This window comes from Archocentrus centrarchus, chromosome 19 (assembly GCF_007364275.1).
Source record: "Archocentrus centrarchus isolate MPI-CPG fArcCen1 chromosome 19, fArcCen1, whole genome shotgun sequence".
Classification (NCBI taxonomy): domain Eukaryota; kingdom Metazoa; phylum Chordata; class Actinopteri; order Cichliformes; family Cichlidae; genus Archocentrus; species Archocentrus centrarchus.
In genome coordinates, this window is record NC_044364.1 from 29,678,918 (window position 1) to 29,692,352 (window position 13,435).

General features: G+C 43.1%; 1 protein-coding gene across 2 annotated transcripts; it reads left to right on the forward strand.

Annotated features, from left to right (window-relative positions):
• The first annotated feature begins 874 nt into the window (after window positions 1-874).
• fbxw10 (F-box and WD repeat domain containing 10) lies at window positions 875-8,150 on the forward strand. Of its 2 annotated transcripts, none has more exons than XM_030755592.1 (12): window positions 875-1,511; window positions 3,631-3,768; window positions 4,082-4,212; window positions 4,345-4,452; window positions 4,540-4,646; window positions 4,761-4,964; window positions 5,063-5,184; window positions 6,360-6,514; window positions 6,632-6,774; window positions 6,860-7,018; window positions 7,103-7,365; window positions 7,445-8,150. In XM_030755592.1, the coding sequence occupies exons 1-12, from the start codon at window positions 908-910 to the stop codon at window positions 7,795-7,797; spliced, it is 2,487 nt and encodes an 828-aa protein (XP_030611452.1). In that variant the 5' UTR covers window positions 875-907; the 3' UTR covers window positions 7,798-8,150. The 2 variants fall into 2 exon arrangements, with proteins under 2 accessions (XP_030611452.1, XP_030611453.1); XM_030755593.1 differs by having other exon boundaries at window positions 7,172-7,365.
• The last annotated feature ends 5,285 nt before the right edge of the window (window positions 8,151-13,435 follow it).

The following is a 13,435-nucleotide window of genomic DNA, read 5'->3' on the forward strand; positions in this document are numbered from 1 at the left end:
GGGAATGAGTGTGTTTGGCTGTATGGGGTGTTCCAGCTTGGCATGTGGTGCAATAGTGTTGTGCCCTGCAGAAGTGTCATCCTGGTGTGAGTTGCAGTGCGGGGGGTTCATTCTCTGTATACACCTGTGTAGTGTAAACTGACAGGGACACATACTGTAGATGTGTATACTTCGTATACACAACAAACTGCTGTATGAATTTAGGGGTAAAAATAAAGTTTCTTGCTTTTAAGCTCCCTCCTGTTGTTTAACTCTTGTGATTAAGAATATGTTTGTGAGAGTGTCCTAAGCCCTTCTCCTAGCTTGGAGATAGATCTCAGCTCAGGATTCTTCCCCGAGTCTCTCCATCACTGGGTGTGGAGTCTGTTCCCACTATCATGGGGTGAGAGGCAGGGTACATGCTGGACAGGTCCAATCTGTTGCAGGGCTGACACACAGAGACAAACAACCATTGATGCCCCCATTAACTTGCAACTGAATTCAGATACTTACATAATCTCGTCCTGTATTTTATTTGGATTGTTTCTATTTAATTGAGCTTTTTTTGTGTAACTTTTTTAACTGAGCCATTTGCTTTGTCATATTGCAATTTATTTATCTGAGCTATTATGCTTTATTTAAGCTATTTTTATAGGTTGCTTTGGATGCTGTAACACACCGATTTGCCAAAGTTTGTGAGAAGCAAACTCTGTGGAAGGGAAACAACCACAATGGCATTAATAAGCCAACACTTCTCTAAATCACTGCACAAATTACCAAACATTATCATCGTAAAGGGTCTTGGATGCATTGCTCACCTGTAGTTTTACCTTCCTAATAATAAACTGGCTCCCTACAATCCCGCGTGAGCATCCATTCACTGCTGACGCGTGGAACCTGTTGCATGGCAACCTGTTGAATTGACTGTATGTTTGTTGTGATGTTTAAAGAGGAAAAACAGCTGTTGCCGGTCACGGACGTGGTCAGTATAAAGTACAGTACTTATAGCATCGACATGGAGTTCGTTAGCGGGAGTAAAAACGCCTCGGCGGAGGAAGCGAACACTGAAACAGCGGAGGGCTGTCTCAGTTTGTGCGGGATGTGTCCGAGTTGCGTCTTTGCCCCCAAACCACCGGGTTCCAGTCGGTGTCTGTGGAAGGTGTCGGATGAGTTCAAACGGAGATTCATGCTGGCGCTCCTTTTACGTTGTAGGAGCGTCAAAGCGCTCGAGAGCATCCAAGGTGTGCTGCGTGGCGCAACGTCGTGGACGCTGCACACTTACGCCAGGTCAAGAAGACCCCTCTCGCCTCCGTATCACCCCTTCCACTGTTCGCAGCCGGCGCTGGATGGAGAACCTCTCGGAGTGAACGTGAAGGAAATCTGGCAGTGGTTCAGCAGCAGTCCAGACTGGGTCAAGTTAAGCTACGTCTGCCGTATTTTTTCACGGTGTGACTCGGAACTTTTACAGATGGTCTCCAACCTGACCAATGTGCTCCTGGTCAGACAGAAAAGAGGATTTCTGCAGCTTCATGGTAAGATCACGGAGGAAGACAAAGACTCGGAGGTTTGGACTGCGCTGCAGTTCCCACTGCGGACCACTAGGGGCAACCCGATGACGCATACACAGTACTTGAGCTTTGCTCAGTAAGCTTTGCATTAGTACACAGGCTGAGGTCTGTGTTACTCCACAGAAATCTGATCATATTGCAGTTATGTGGGGCCACTTGATAAACATACCTCCAGGAGTAGGTCATCTAGACCAACTGCCTTTCCACTCTTCATCCTCTTCATTAAAGGCAGTTGGTCCAGATGACATACCTGTGCAGGTACTGAGGTGTCTGGTGGACTTTTTTTTTTTTAAAAAAGATTGTTTAACACAATTATGGAGAGTGAGAGGATACCTGAGGAATGGAGGAGAAGTGTACTGGTACCAATTTTCAAGAATAAGAGTGATGTGCAGAGCTGTAGCAACTACAGAGAGATAAAGTTGATGAGCCATACCATGGAGATATGGGAAAGAGTAGTTGAGGTTAGGTTAATGAGAGAGGTGGTCAGTGAGCAGCAGTATGGCTTCTGCTGAGAACTACAGATGAGAGGTTTGCTTTGAGAGTGCTGATGGAGAAGTTTAGAGAAGGTCAGAAGGAGCTGCACTGTATCCTTGTGGATCTAGAAAAAGCAGATGATAGGATGCTAAGATGCTAAGCAGATGCTAAGAGAGAAGCTGTGTTAGTGCATGAGGACATCAGGAGTGGCAGGACATGTATGAGGACAGTGAGACAGTGGTCAGGCGGGGGTGGGATTTCATCAAAGATCTGCTCTGAGCTCCTTCTTGTTACCCCTTCAAGCAGGTGCCTCTGTAGATGATGCTCGCAGATGACATTGTGGTCTGTAGTGAGAGTAAAGAGCAGGTGGAAGAGAGCCTGGAGAGGTGGAGGGATGCTCTGGAGAGAAGTCAGTAGAAGTAAGACAGAATACATGTGTGTGAGAGGGAGACAGGCGCAACAACAACAACATCCATATCCGCACAGCTCAGACGATACACACATTTAAATCTCTATTAAAAACACATTTCTTTTCCTTGGCATTTGGCTGCAGTCCTTTTAGATGATTGTTTTATGGTATTTTTATGGTACTTGTTTTAAACGTTTTAATTTTTAATTTTCTTATGTTATTTATTGTTCTTAATGTTTTTATTTATTTATTTTTATTTTATTATTTTATTTATTTATTTATATATTTTTATTTTTACTTAGTATAGTCCTTGGGGTTACAGATCTTGTACAGCACTTTGGTCAACGTCGTTGTTTTAAATGTGCTTTATAAATAAACTTGACTTGACTTGAACAGTGAAGCTGCAAGGAGCAGAGGCTGTGAAGGTAGATGAGTTTAAATACCTGGAGTCAACCATCCGAAGCAATGGACAGGTCAGAAGAGAGGTGAAGAAAAGAGTGCAGGCAGGGTGGAGCGGGTGGAGACAACGGTCAGGGGTGATTTTTGACTGAAGGAGAGCAGCAAGAGTGAAAGGGAAGGTTTACAAGATGTAGTGAGACCTGCTGTGATGTACAGTTTGGAGATGGTGGCACTGGAGGTGGCAGAGTTGGACATTTTAACTTTTCGACTGGCCGCGCCCCATCAAGTCCCGTCTGCGGGACGTATGTAGTGCTTCCGAATGTAAGTTGTGCATCAGAGAAGGACAATTGGGAGGACTGTGTTTTTTAGTCTATGTGTATATGTAGTGTTTACATTTACTGTAACTTGTTTTAGATGTACCATTTATTTAATTTGGGTGTGTGAGGGAATGACTGAAAATAGACTGGGTGCAGCCAGTTAACAGGTTAAGCTCTTCACTGAGAGTGAGCTCAGGTCGAGCAGTTTGGAGACAAAGTTAGAGAGGCTGAGATGGTTTGGACATACGCAGAGGAGGGATAGTGGATATACTGGACAGTCTTTTTACTGCGTTGCATTGTAATATCAGTAGTATTTGATTTCTACTAATTTTATTTTTTCTATTTAAGTTAGTTCCGTTCTGGAAAACTGTATTTTATTTTATTTTGATATATATTATTCTTTTTTTTTTGTTGTAGGTTCTGTTTAAATTTTGGATGCAGTAACAAATTTGAGATAAATAAAAACTATGTCTTATCTATTCAGTGAGTAATAACAATCAGGAGGAGTCAGAGGACCCCGCGCTGATGGTGGTGCCGGGATCCTCCAAGTCTGTGTCTGGAGTCAGCCGACACCGCGACTTCATCAGCTGCCTACCTGTTGATTTGTCCAAGAGGATATTAGGCAAGTCATCGCATACTAGTGTAGTACTGCAGCTCCAAGTTTTTAAGGACAGGTGCACTGACATTTAACTAAAACTGTAAAAGTTACTTAAACCCACGTCCTGTTCATGTGAGTAACTCTTGGTTTAATGAACAGCAAAGTTTTGGCAGGCAAACCATTTTCTGTCTGCAGGTCAGAAGACATATTCAGGACACTGTTACACTGTTACTGTGCAGTCTGTATATACTGCATATATAGTAAATGTTATACTGAAAAGGTGCTGTGCTGTGTGTGTGTGTGTGTGTGTGTGTGTGTGTGTGTGTGTGTGTTGTAGGGCTGTTAGGGAAGCATACTTTGATGTGCTGCATGGCAGTTTGTCGGTACTGGCAGCACCTCGTGCAGGAAACCTTGGATGAAATGAAGTTCCGAAGAAATTTCCAGGGCGAAATTATTTCCATGATGAAGGTTGAGATAATTTTGCACGATTACATGAAATGATCTAAATATGTAGATTAGTTTTCAATGAAAGGCCTTAAAAAATCAGACTCCTTTAAAATAATAAAGACAAATATCTAATCAGATTTTTTTTTGTTCCAGCGCTGCAGTAATGTTAATACAGTCAGTCCTACTTATGCCAACACTGTTGAAGTCCCTGTGCCAAGAAAGGCGGATGATGAAGAAGATATTCAGTCTGCTGTCCACGAGGTTTCACTGATTCATACCCTCTCCACACTAAACTGCACATTTTGCACGCTCGACACACTGATTGTGTTTATTTGGGTGGTTTCACAGCTCCAGCCATTTAAATCTGCTTATGCAAACATCAGAACCACAGCAGTGCAGATGGAAGAGCGAAATGTTTACTGCGGTGCATATTTTACCAAAGTGCTGCTGGACAAGTAAGTGCTCAGTTTGCTTGATTTTTTTCATAGTGCCTAAATAAACTCTGAACACAGGAATGAAAAACATTGTTTGACTGATGTGTATTCATGTGTGTGTTTGTGTTTTTGCAGCGAGGACCCTCACCGGGTGTTGGACTACAGAGGAGGACCGCTGATGGCCACCGGCTCAAAGGACCGCTTGGTGCGTCTGCTTTATGTGGCGTCACAAATAGAAGACGTGTCAGTGCTGAAAGGACATGTTGGAAGCATTCGGGCGGTGCTGCTCCGTGAGGACAGAGATCTGCTGATAACCGCAAGCTCCGATGCAAGCATCAGGTGAAAAATCATCAAACTTTTGGAATAGATGATGACTAATTATACTGAGGGTACATTTCCCTCTTGTGAATGAATCTGATCTCATTGGCTGCGTCCAGGTGTTGGAATTTGAAGACCGACAGGTGTGACATGGCGCTGTACGGCCACTCTGGCGCCATCAACTGTCTGGATGCTGACGCTGACAGGCTCGTCTCAGGAGCTAAGGACTGTGCAGTTAAAGGTCAGCAGCCACTGAATTAACATTTTTCCATTTACACAAGTGAATATTGCAGTGCTTTGTTTTTAATATTAAAAACACATCTACTACTTTTCCTGTTGAGAAATAGTCACCGTGGTTCTCATCAATGAAGCGGGTAATTTGTCTTATCTACATCAGTGGTTTTCAAACACAAGGCATACCTGTGTTCATATCTGTGGAGAATATGTCACCTAAAACACTGTCAGTTTTTTTAATTGAGGTGATTTTGATAGTCCTCCTCAGCCCGTCGTCAGCTGGTTCAGAATGCAGCAGCTGGGTGCTCGCACATCACCCCTGTTTTTGCTCCCCTCACTGGCTTCCACTGAAGTTTTTTTAACATATAAAGTCCTGCATGGGCAGGCTCCTGCTTATATAGCAGAGCTACTGAGACCTTATAACAGCAGATCATCTGATCAGGGTCTCTTACCTGCTGTACTGTTTTATAACACCTGGATGGAAGTGTGTATGTTGGACTCAGTGTCGACTGTATGTTTGACTGTGAGCCTGGAACATACAGACTTATATTAAATGTTGGGCTTTATTCAAACTGTGAAACATTTTGTAACTGTGTGTTTTAAAAAGTGCTGCACAAATAAAATTATCATTATTATTATTAATAGTAGTAGTAGTATTGTTGCAGTTTGCTCTACACTGTTTTGCCTTATTGCTATGAATAACTGTTTCATATGTACTAATACAGTAAATAGAATTATTTGCAGCTACAGTAATATTCTGTGGTTGGACACAAAATCCCAGCGTGCACCTGGATTACCTTAAGCATAAAAATCCTATAATCTGAAAGTTAGTTTAACCTGCATATTGAACAATTTCTTAAAAATGAGGTTTTATTTTATTTTATTGTTCATTCTCATCTTTAATTTTATGTAAAAGGTTTTTGAATCAGTTGAAACATCATAACTGCTTTTAATTTTTTAAGTAAACAGGTAAGAAAGTGTAGGAAATCTACCTATTTACACGCACGCACACATGCATGCACGCACACATGCACGCACACATGCATGCACGCACACATGCATGCACGCACCTTTAACTTTGTATGTAAATAGTGTTTTTGCCCTCACAAAAACAAAAACATTGCTGTCATCGTTTCAAACTGACGTACGTCAGAAAGCTAAAACGAACCGTTCCTTTTGCAGTGTGGTGTCTGCAGACCGGGAAGCATTTTGATCATTTTAATTTCAAGCACCCCAGCCCTGTCCTGTGTGTGAAGATCAGCAAAACAGCCATCTACAGCAGCTGTAAGAGGGGCCTCATCAGGAAGTGGGACATGGGGAAAGCAGCACTGCTCAGGGTGAGAAGCATTTATGGAGAGCAGAATACGGAAAACTTTGTGCCACCTGAAGATGATGGAACATTTCTTTTTGTCCATATATTGTTCATTTTTGTGTGATGTCCTACGTTCCACAAGGTGATTGATGCCCACAGGAGCGCAGTGAAGTGCCTGTTCCTTGACGAAAGGCACCTTCTGTCTGGGGACTCTAGTGGCAAAGTCATGGCATGGAGCATCAACCATAATGTTGAGAAGTGTCTCATGACCTTTGGCCACCAAAAGTAAGTGTGTAACCTCTGAGTCTGACATGCAAAACAACTTAAATGTAATCTTCTAGGAGTACAGGACCTTCTGACTGCTCTGCAGGGAGGTCAGATCTCTCACGCTGGTCTACCTTCGTGTCGTTACTGGCTGCGTGGACGGAAAGATTCGCATATTTAATTTCCTCACTGGAGATTGTTTGAGAGAGATCACAGCAGAGACTGTAACAGGTCGTATACTGTCCCTGCACTTCCTTGACCAAAGGTGAGTCAAATGATTCATGAGCTTATTACATAACTGTTCTTACAGTGCTCTCCAGCTTATTATATTCTCAATGATGTTCCTTAGTATATTAGTGAACACAATATACAGTGTGAAGCTCTACCAGTTTGCCAAAGTGTTCTGGGATTATGCCAGTTCACCGCGGGGAGACCACTGTGATAGTTTGGTGTCTGAGAAATCTGCAGCTTCTCTCACAGAGTGTGCTGACGTGGCACAGCCGCCTTCAACTGCCCAAAAGATCAGCAGCTATAGCCATATGAAACCAAAGAGAGTGGAGCTGCTTCATCAGACCCCCACCCCGTCCTCCCCCACTAAACGTCAAACACAACGTAAGCACGCTCAGGTTGGAAGCTGAAATATACTTTATAATTTGTTGATTTGTGTTGTAAGTGAACTTTTTCTTCACAGCCAGAGCGCGCAGTGAGACTGCTAATCCATCAGTGATGCTGAGCGAGAAGGCAGCAAGTGAACGGATAAAAAAGAGGGGCCTTCATCATCCTCTCACACAGGACTGCATCCACCTCCGGGTCAACGCTGTCCAGACGGCTCACCGCACGGAAGAAGCCATCATCAACATGGAGAGCAACGCTAGGCTGAGAGATTCGTGGGGTCCTCACACAGAGCGTCCACATGATGGTCATCCCAGCAGGGCCAAGACCTGCGTCCCGGTTGTGAAAAGAGCTGTCACTCAAAATATGACAAAGAAACCACAAGGCAGAGATGTTTCAACTGCCCTTGGGACCACGAGGAGAGCCTTATAGTGTTCACACAGACACACACAGGCCACTCAAGAGGAGGCTGCAGACTTTTAAATCACAAATAAATCCAAAATATTACAAAAAAACAAGCACCAGTTTACCCAGGATTAATTCTTTGAGTGCAGAGGATTCAGTGACACAGGCAGAAGACTCTGAACAAGCCAAGAGAGATTCAATGATGCTGGGAAGAAGGACAAAATGTGCATTAATGGATGATTTATCGTTAGTGTTTATATCAGCACTGCATAATGTCCGCTTTTAAAGTCTTTTTATCCAATACACGTTACTTTGAAATGTGTTGTTTCATTAAATTTCCACTAGAGGTCAGTATTGTACCATCTGATTAGTGTTTGAAGTGAGCCTCGGGTTCTGCAGTATGCTTGAGCTTTTTGGGTTTTTTTTTAAACAATTGCATTTTGTTTGCTTTGAAAAACGTTCAGTTTTTGCATGCTGTTTATGAAGGTAGTGTTAATAAGAGGAAGGAGAAACGCAGCCATCTGAGTTTTTTATTTCTAAGTTGGTTCTGTAGAGACTGTGTCAAAAAAGGTAGATATTGTAGATATTTTAGTATTTATTATTATTTTGAACTTTACTTCTTATGAAAGTCTCAAATTCTAAAGTGGCAGGCTTATGATCACCTGCCACTCACAGCACCACTCACTTTTTTAGTTTATCATTCTGAAAAAAAAAGAAAAAATACATATATATATTTTTCAGTAGTCTACAAGAGAGGTGACTCATCAAACTTGTCCTATCTAAAGAGACCTTTCACCCTGCCACCTGCCCTCTAGGCCACAGTGCCTTGAGGGCATCATTAGAAGTGACGAGGTTGAAGATCAGGGAGAGGAGGTCCTCTGCTTTAGAAGCAGCAGCACAACAGCTGGGCACCTTTGAATAACAAAGGGGTTATGAGGAGAGCGGTCTTGGTAACACTTTGGGGAATCTCTTCTTTCATGAGTGCGCTGCAGATAATTTGATTTGGTCTGCAGAGAACTGGGGAGAATGGCTCTCCCCCCTTTTTTCTCCTGTGCTTAACTGAACCCCCACAAGCTGAGTTTAGGTTCATCAGGCAGCACAGCCCGCCTTTTGTTTCATCAGGTATGAAGCCTCTTGTCCAGGCTCCAGGAGTGGCAGTGCTGTAGGGGGGGATAACAAGCGTAAAATCAAAACAAAGTTAGAAAAGGCAAAGTCTTCATGCAGGAATGCTCCGAGACCTTCTGCTCCTTTGAGCGAGCCCTAGGGTTGGCTTGGGGAGAGGAGGGCACAGGTTTATTTATGCACGAGGAGAAGCTCGAAAGAAATGACATGTACCCGGCTCAAAGTGAAAAAAAGGGCGGAAGGGTTGGAAGTGGGGGAGAAAGCAACAAAAGGCAGTTCAGTTTGCCCCAGCTGACATTGAATCTACATGGATCTGCATCTCCAAAAGGTGCATATTTGCATCATAGTTCATTTGTCAAAATAATTTTTCAAATTTTGTCATGCTGTGTCAGCAGCAGGTTTGAGCTTCCAGCTTCATTCAATAGTACCATCTTTGCAGGCCAAGTCAGTCATGGTATAGAATGTGATTAAGAAAATAACGATCTGCATAACTTTTGTATTTGCATGTAACGCAGACGGGTGGCTGACTTGCCCCGGAGCCACTCAGATATCACACCGTTACTAAGTCTGGCAATATGGGCATCAGATGCAAAAGCTCAATGAATATGCAAATCACACCATTCTCATGGGGAACTGAGTCATGATAAAAATGGCTTCCAAGTGTCCCCATTGAGGGAGACGTACAGCCATGTTCTGTGCTGCATCTAAAAAAAAAGTTGGAGATCAAAATTTGGGGTTAAACGAGGATCTTATGAACAAGTTCAAGGCCCCACAGAGGAGTGACATCAACACACGGGAGCGATGACAAGTGCCTTGATCTTAGGACAGCTTTAAATGCCAGGCCACACGGCCAGCACTCTTCCAACCGTCTCCTGTTAGGATTCAGCGAAGCCAGGATGGAAACGAGATCCATATGCCTTTCTGACCTCATTTGCAGATAGAGATCATAAGTGAAAGGGAATACAGCCACAATGAAGGGAGGCAATTAACGGGAACACCATTACTGAGATATGGGACTGATTAACGGCTGAATCCAGCCAAGCCAAAGAGATAAGAGGGAATCTGATTGCTCATTGACTGCTTCTCTGTGGTGCTTCCTTAGTGAGCAGGTTCTTGTTTTCTGGATGCTGGATTGTCTGGATATCAAGGCCCCCTTGATTGAGCCAAAAAAGAGCAGAGTGAAACCGCTGTGACTGCACATCAGGAAGATGATCAAAGAGGCTACTGCTGGCTTCTGGCTTCTCATATACAAGGCTAAACCCCAACAGATGATTGTGCAAAGTTGTTACTCACAGAGGGCTCAGTGTTAACACGTGTCACAGTGCACCGATATGAGCAACACCTCACGTAAAGGCTCCACTCCTTATAAAGACTCATTGTGTGATTGAACTGTAAAAACGTGCAAAGGTTTTTTCCTCACTCTTGATTTTGTTAGTGTCTAATTAGGTTGAAACTTTTTTGTTTTCCATCTATGAATCGACTGACTGTCCCGGGAGACTCTCTGCTTTTATAGTGTGACATCTGGAATTTAATGTGATAATTGCAAAGAGATTATTTTCTGTCTACATGACCTGTTTTATACAAAGGACCGTTCAAAACAAACAAAAACAGCGTTAATGAAACACACCAGTGCTTTAACACCAGAGGCTGTGGCACGCGTTACATTTAAGGCTGCCAGTATTTTCAGGTGCCACTGATTTATGGCACTCGTCCTCTGGGGGGCCAACTATCACCACTTATAGAAATGTTTAGGCCTGTGTGTGTCAGCCAGTCACTGTGTGTGTTTTTAACTGCCGTCTCAGCCTTCGGTAAGATGGCTCGTGTTAGCTTAAGGAACTGATAAAAGTGACGGTGAAAATACTCAAAGTTGCATGTATGTGTTTCTGTAAATAAGCACTGCAACCACTGTACAGGCTTCAGTCAGGTTGTATATGGGTTTGCACGTCATGTGTTTCAGTGCTTGGTTATTAAACTGAAGGGAAGGGTGTCTTTGATTGACCTGTGCTCTCAATGGCCCTCAGTCTGCACAGAGCCGTTCCAGACACTTGTAGGCGACAGTGTTAAGTGTCATAATTTCACTATTTTCTCAGACATAAATGCAGAAACGTGAAAGTCAAAGGTCAACTGCATAAAACTTCCCTATTTAGAGGTCAGTAGACGCAATATCGTCTGGGGAGCGGGGGTGGAGTGGCACTTTGGAACAAGAAGGCAATTCACAGAGGAAAAGTTTAGGAAAATGGCATCTGGATCTACTTCCTGCTACGAGACGAATAGAAAATTAATTGTAACTTGGGACCACAAAGGTCTTCATGCACCACAGAAGAAGAAGAATACACTTAAGTGAGCCCAGAGCTGCAGCGGAGGATTAGAGGTCTTGTGCTGGATGCAGTTCTGCTTCACTGAGTAAATAAGTGATGCTGGTTATAATACCAACTGTCTGTACTTGTATTTGCAGAGTGGGAGAAAGTCTGGGAGAGCTAATGGACATCTTTATCAGCTCTTCCTTCATAGTTCAACTCGTGCACTTCATCAAAGTCTGACAAACAATTAGCCGCTCGGTCATGTCAGGTGCAGATGTTTGCTCTCCTCTGAATCCCGATAGCAGCAGAGCTCTCGCTGTTTGGAGAAGTTATGGTGCCTGATAAGGAAAGGGCCCCAGCAGTGTAGAGAGATCACACTTTTAAGGGAGCTTCTACTGGTGGATTTTGATCCTGAAATAGAAAATCTGATGGATTAGGCTCTTCTGTAGAAGGTTATTTCAGAGCAACAGATTTCGTGTTAGCATTAAAACTTAAAGAGATTTCCACAATGCTGAGGCAGTTCAATGATTTGTCCCGCAGTCAAATCAACTTTCTATAACCCACCCAACATTAGTCACAACAAATACCATTTTCCAGACACGATAACTCGACTGCTGTTTGTACTGTAAATACTCTGCGGGCTTCTCACTCTCTCCTCGTTTGACCCCGGCCTAGGAAGAGCCATTTTTGGAGCTGAGAAGAACCAACGGGCGTCCCAGTTTAGATACTTCACAGCTCAGCGGGCGCCTTAACATGTTGATACAAGTGCTGGAAAATAACACACAGTGCAGTTGATTCATGCCATTTGTGTTTTTCGCTTAGTTGTCATGCGTGGGATTATTTTTTAGGAGACCTGGGGATAAAACTGACCCATATTAGCAGCAGATGTTTTGGGTCATCGAGTGTGGCGTCTTATGTGCTTTTCCCAGAGGCTCGTGTGGTGAGAGGAGCATTGTGGCCACCAGAGGGGCGGTTGGTTGATAAAAGAAGAGCATTTGCACCGTGATGGCATGAGCTTTTGACTTGAAAGGCGAATTAAACTCTTAGGACAGTCAGGATAATCCGGAGGGGTAAAGGTGAAAGAGTAAAAAGCCTCTTTTATCAACAACTGTCACCCTGCATGCTAACACTGGTGCCTGAAACACACTGCAGACCTCAGGCTGAAACATCAAGCTTAACTTGGTTTGAGAAAATGAGTGCAGGTTTGAGTTATGTTTGCATGTAGGGTCCTTGCACCCATAAGATAGACACCAAACATTCGTGCAGTTATCGCTGTGCCAAAAGTGGACAGACTGGAACTTTAACCGAGTCTCTTTCTTGCTAAAAAGAAGACGAGAGGGTCAAACCTACGCCCATGTCTGTACACCATGACGCCGAACACACCAGCCTCTTAACATGAAGACTGATGCCAAAGAGCTTGGCGCTCACAGACAAAAATGCATACAGGCAACATTGTACAAATACATCTTATAACTTCACAAAGAAGTCAAACTTTTCCATTAAACCAACAGGAACGTTTTTGCCATTTCGATGCAGCACATTTTTATTCATTTGGAGTTTTCTCTTCACCTGCTGCAACACTCAGTTTTTTAATTCTACTTTTCTACCTTCTCCCTTTAGCCACCACTCCCTTTGTTTTTATATTTTATCTACTTTTGTTTCTATATGCATAGTTTAGCACTCATCGTTGGCACTCTCACTTTGATGTTTAGTTACTGTAGATTAGGCAGTTTAAAAAAAAAAAACCACACAAGGAAGAAGAGACAGAAACCTACAACCTGAAAAAGACACACAAGAAAACAAGGCCGACCCAGTGGCCACCACAACATAAAGACGAGCTAGAAGCAGAAACAGCAGGTTAGTGAAAGTGTGCTGATTAGTGGAGTGGAAACAGGTGAGCAGAAACCAGGTGATGCAGCAGGCTGCAAGGCAGGGCAGGCAGACTTGGTCTGAGCATAAAAGCCAGAATGAATGAATGACTGAGTGATACTGAAAATAAAGAACTACAAGATATTCTGGGACTGTGAAGTTCAGCAAAGCTGAGGGGAGCTTATAAAAATTTAAATATCATATACATCTCTCCGCTCTGAAAAATTACCCTGACTTTTAAAGGATTTCAAAATAACTTAAAAAAACCTTTATATACATATGAAAACTATTAATAAATGCCAACTATTTTATTTCTCTTGAGCCAAAGACGTCTCAGAACCTGGATGAAAGAACTGATCTATCATTCCCAAGTT

Bases quoted from the DNA above. Each gene is read 5' to 3' on its own strand.
- fbxw10 (XM_030755592.1), top strand. From the start codon at position 908: ATGTTTGTTGTGATGTTTAAAGAGGAAAAACAGCTGTTGCCGGTCACG. The intron at 1,512-3,630 runs GTAAGATCACGG...TTATCTATTCAG, and splicing joins AGGATTTCTGCAGCTTCATG to TGAGTAATAACAATCAGGAG. The intron at 7,019-7,102 runs GTGAGTCAAATG...GATGTTCCTTAG, and splicing joins CTGCACTTCCTTGACCAAAG to TATATTAGTGAACACAATAT.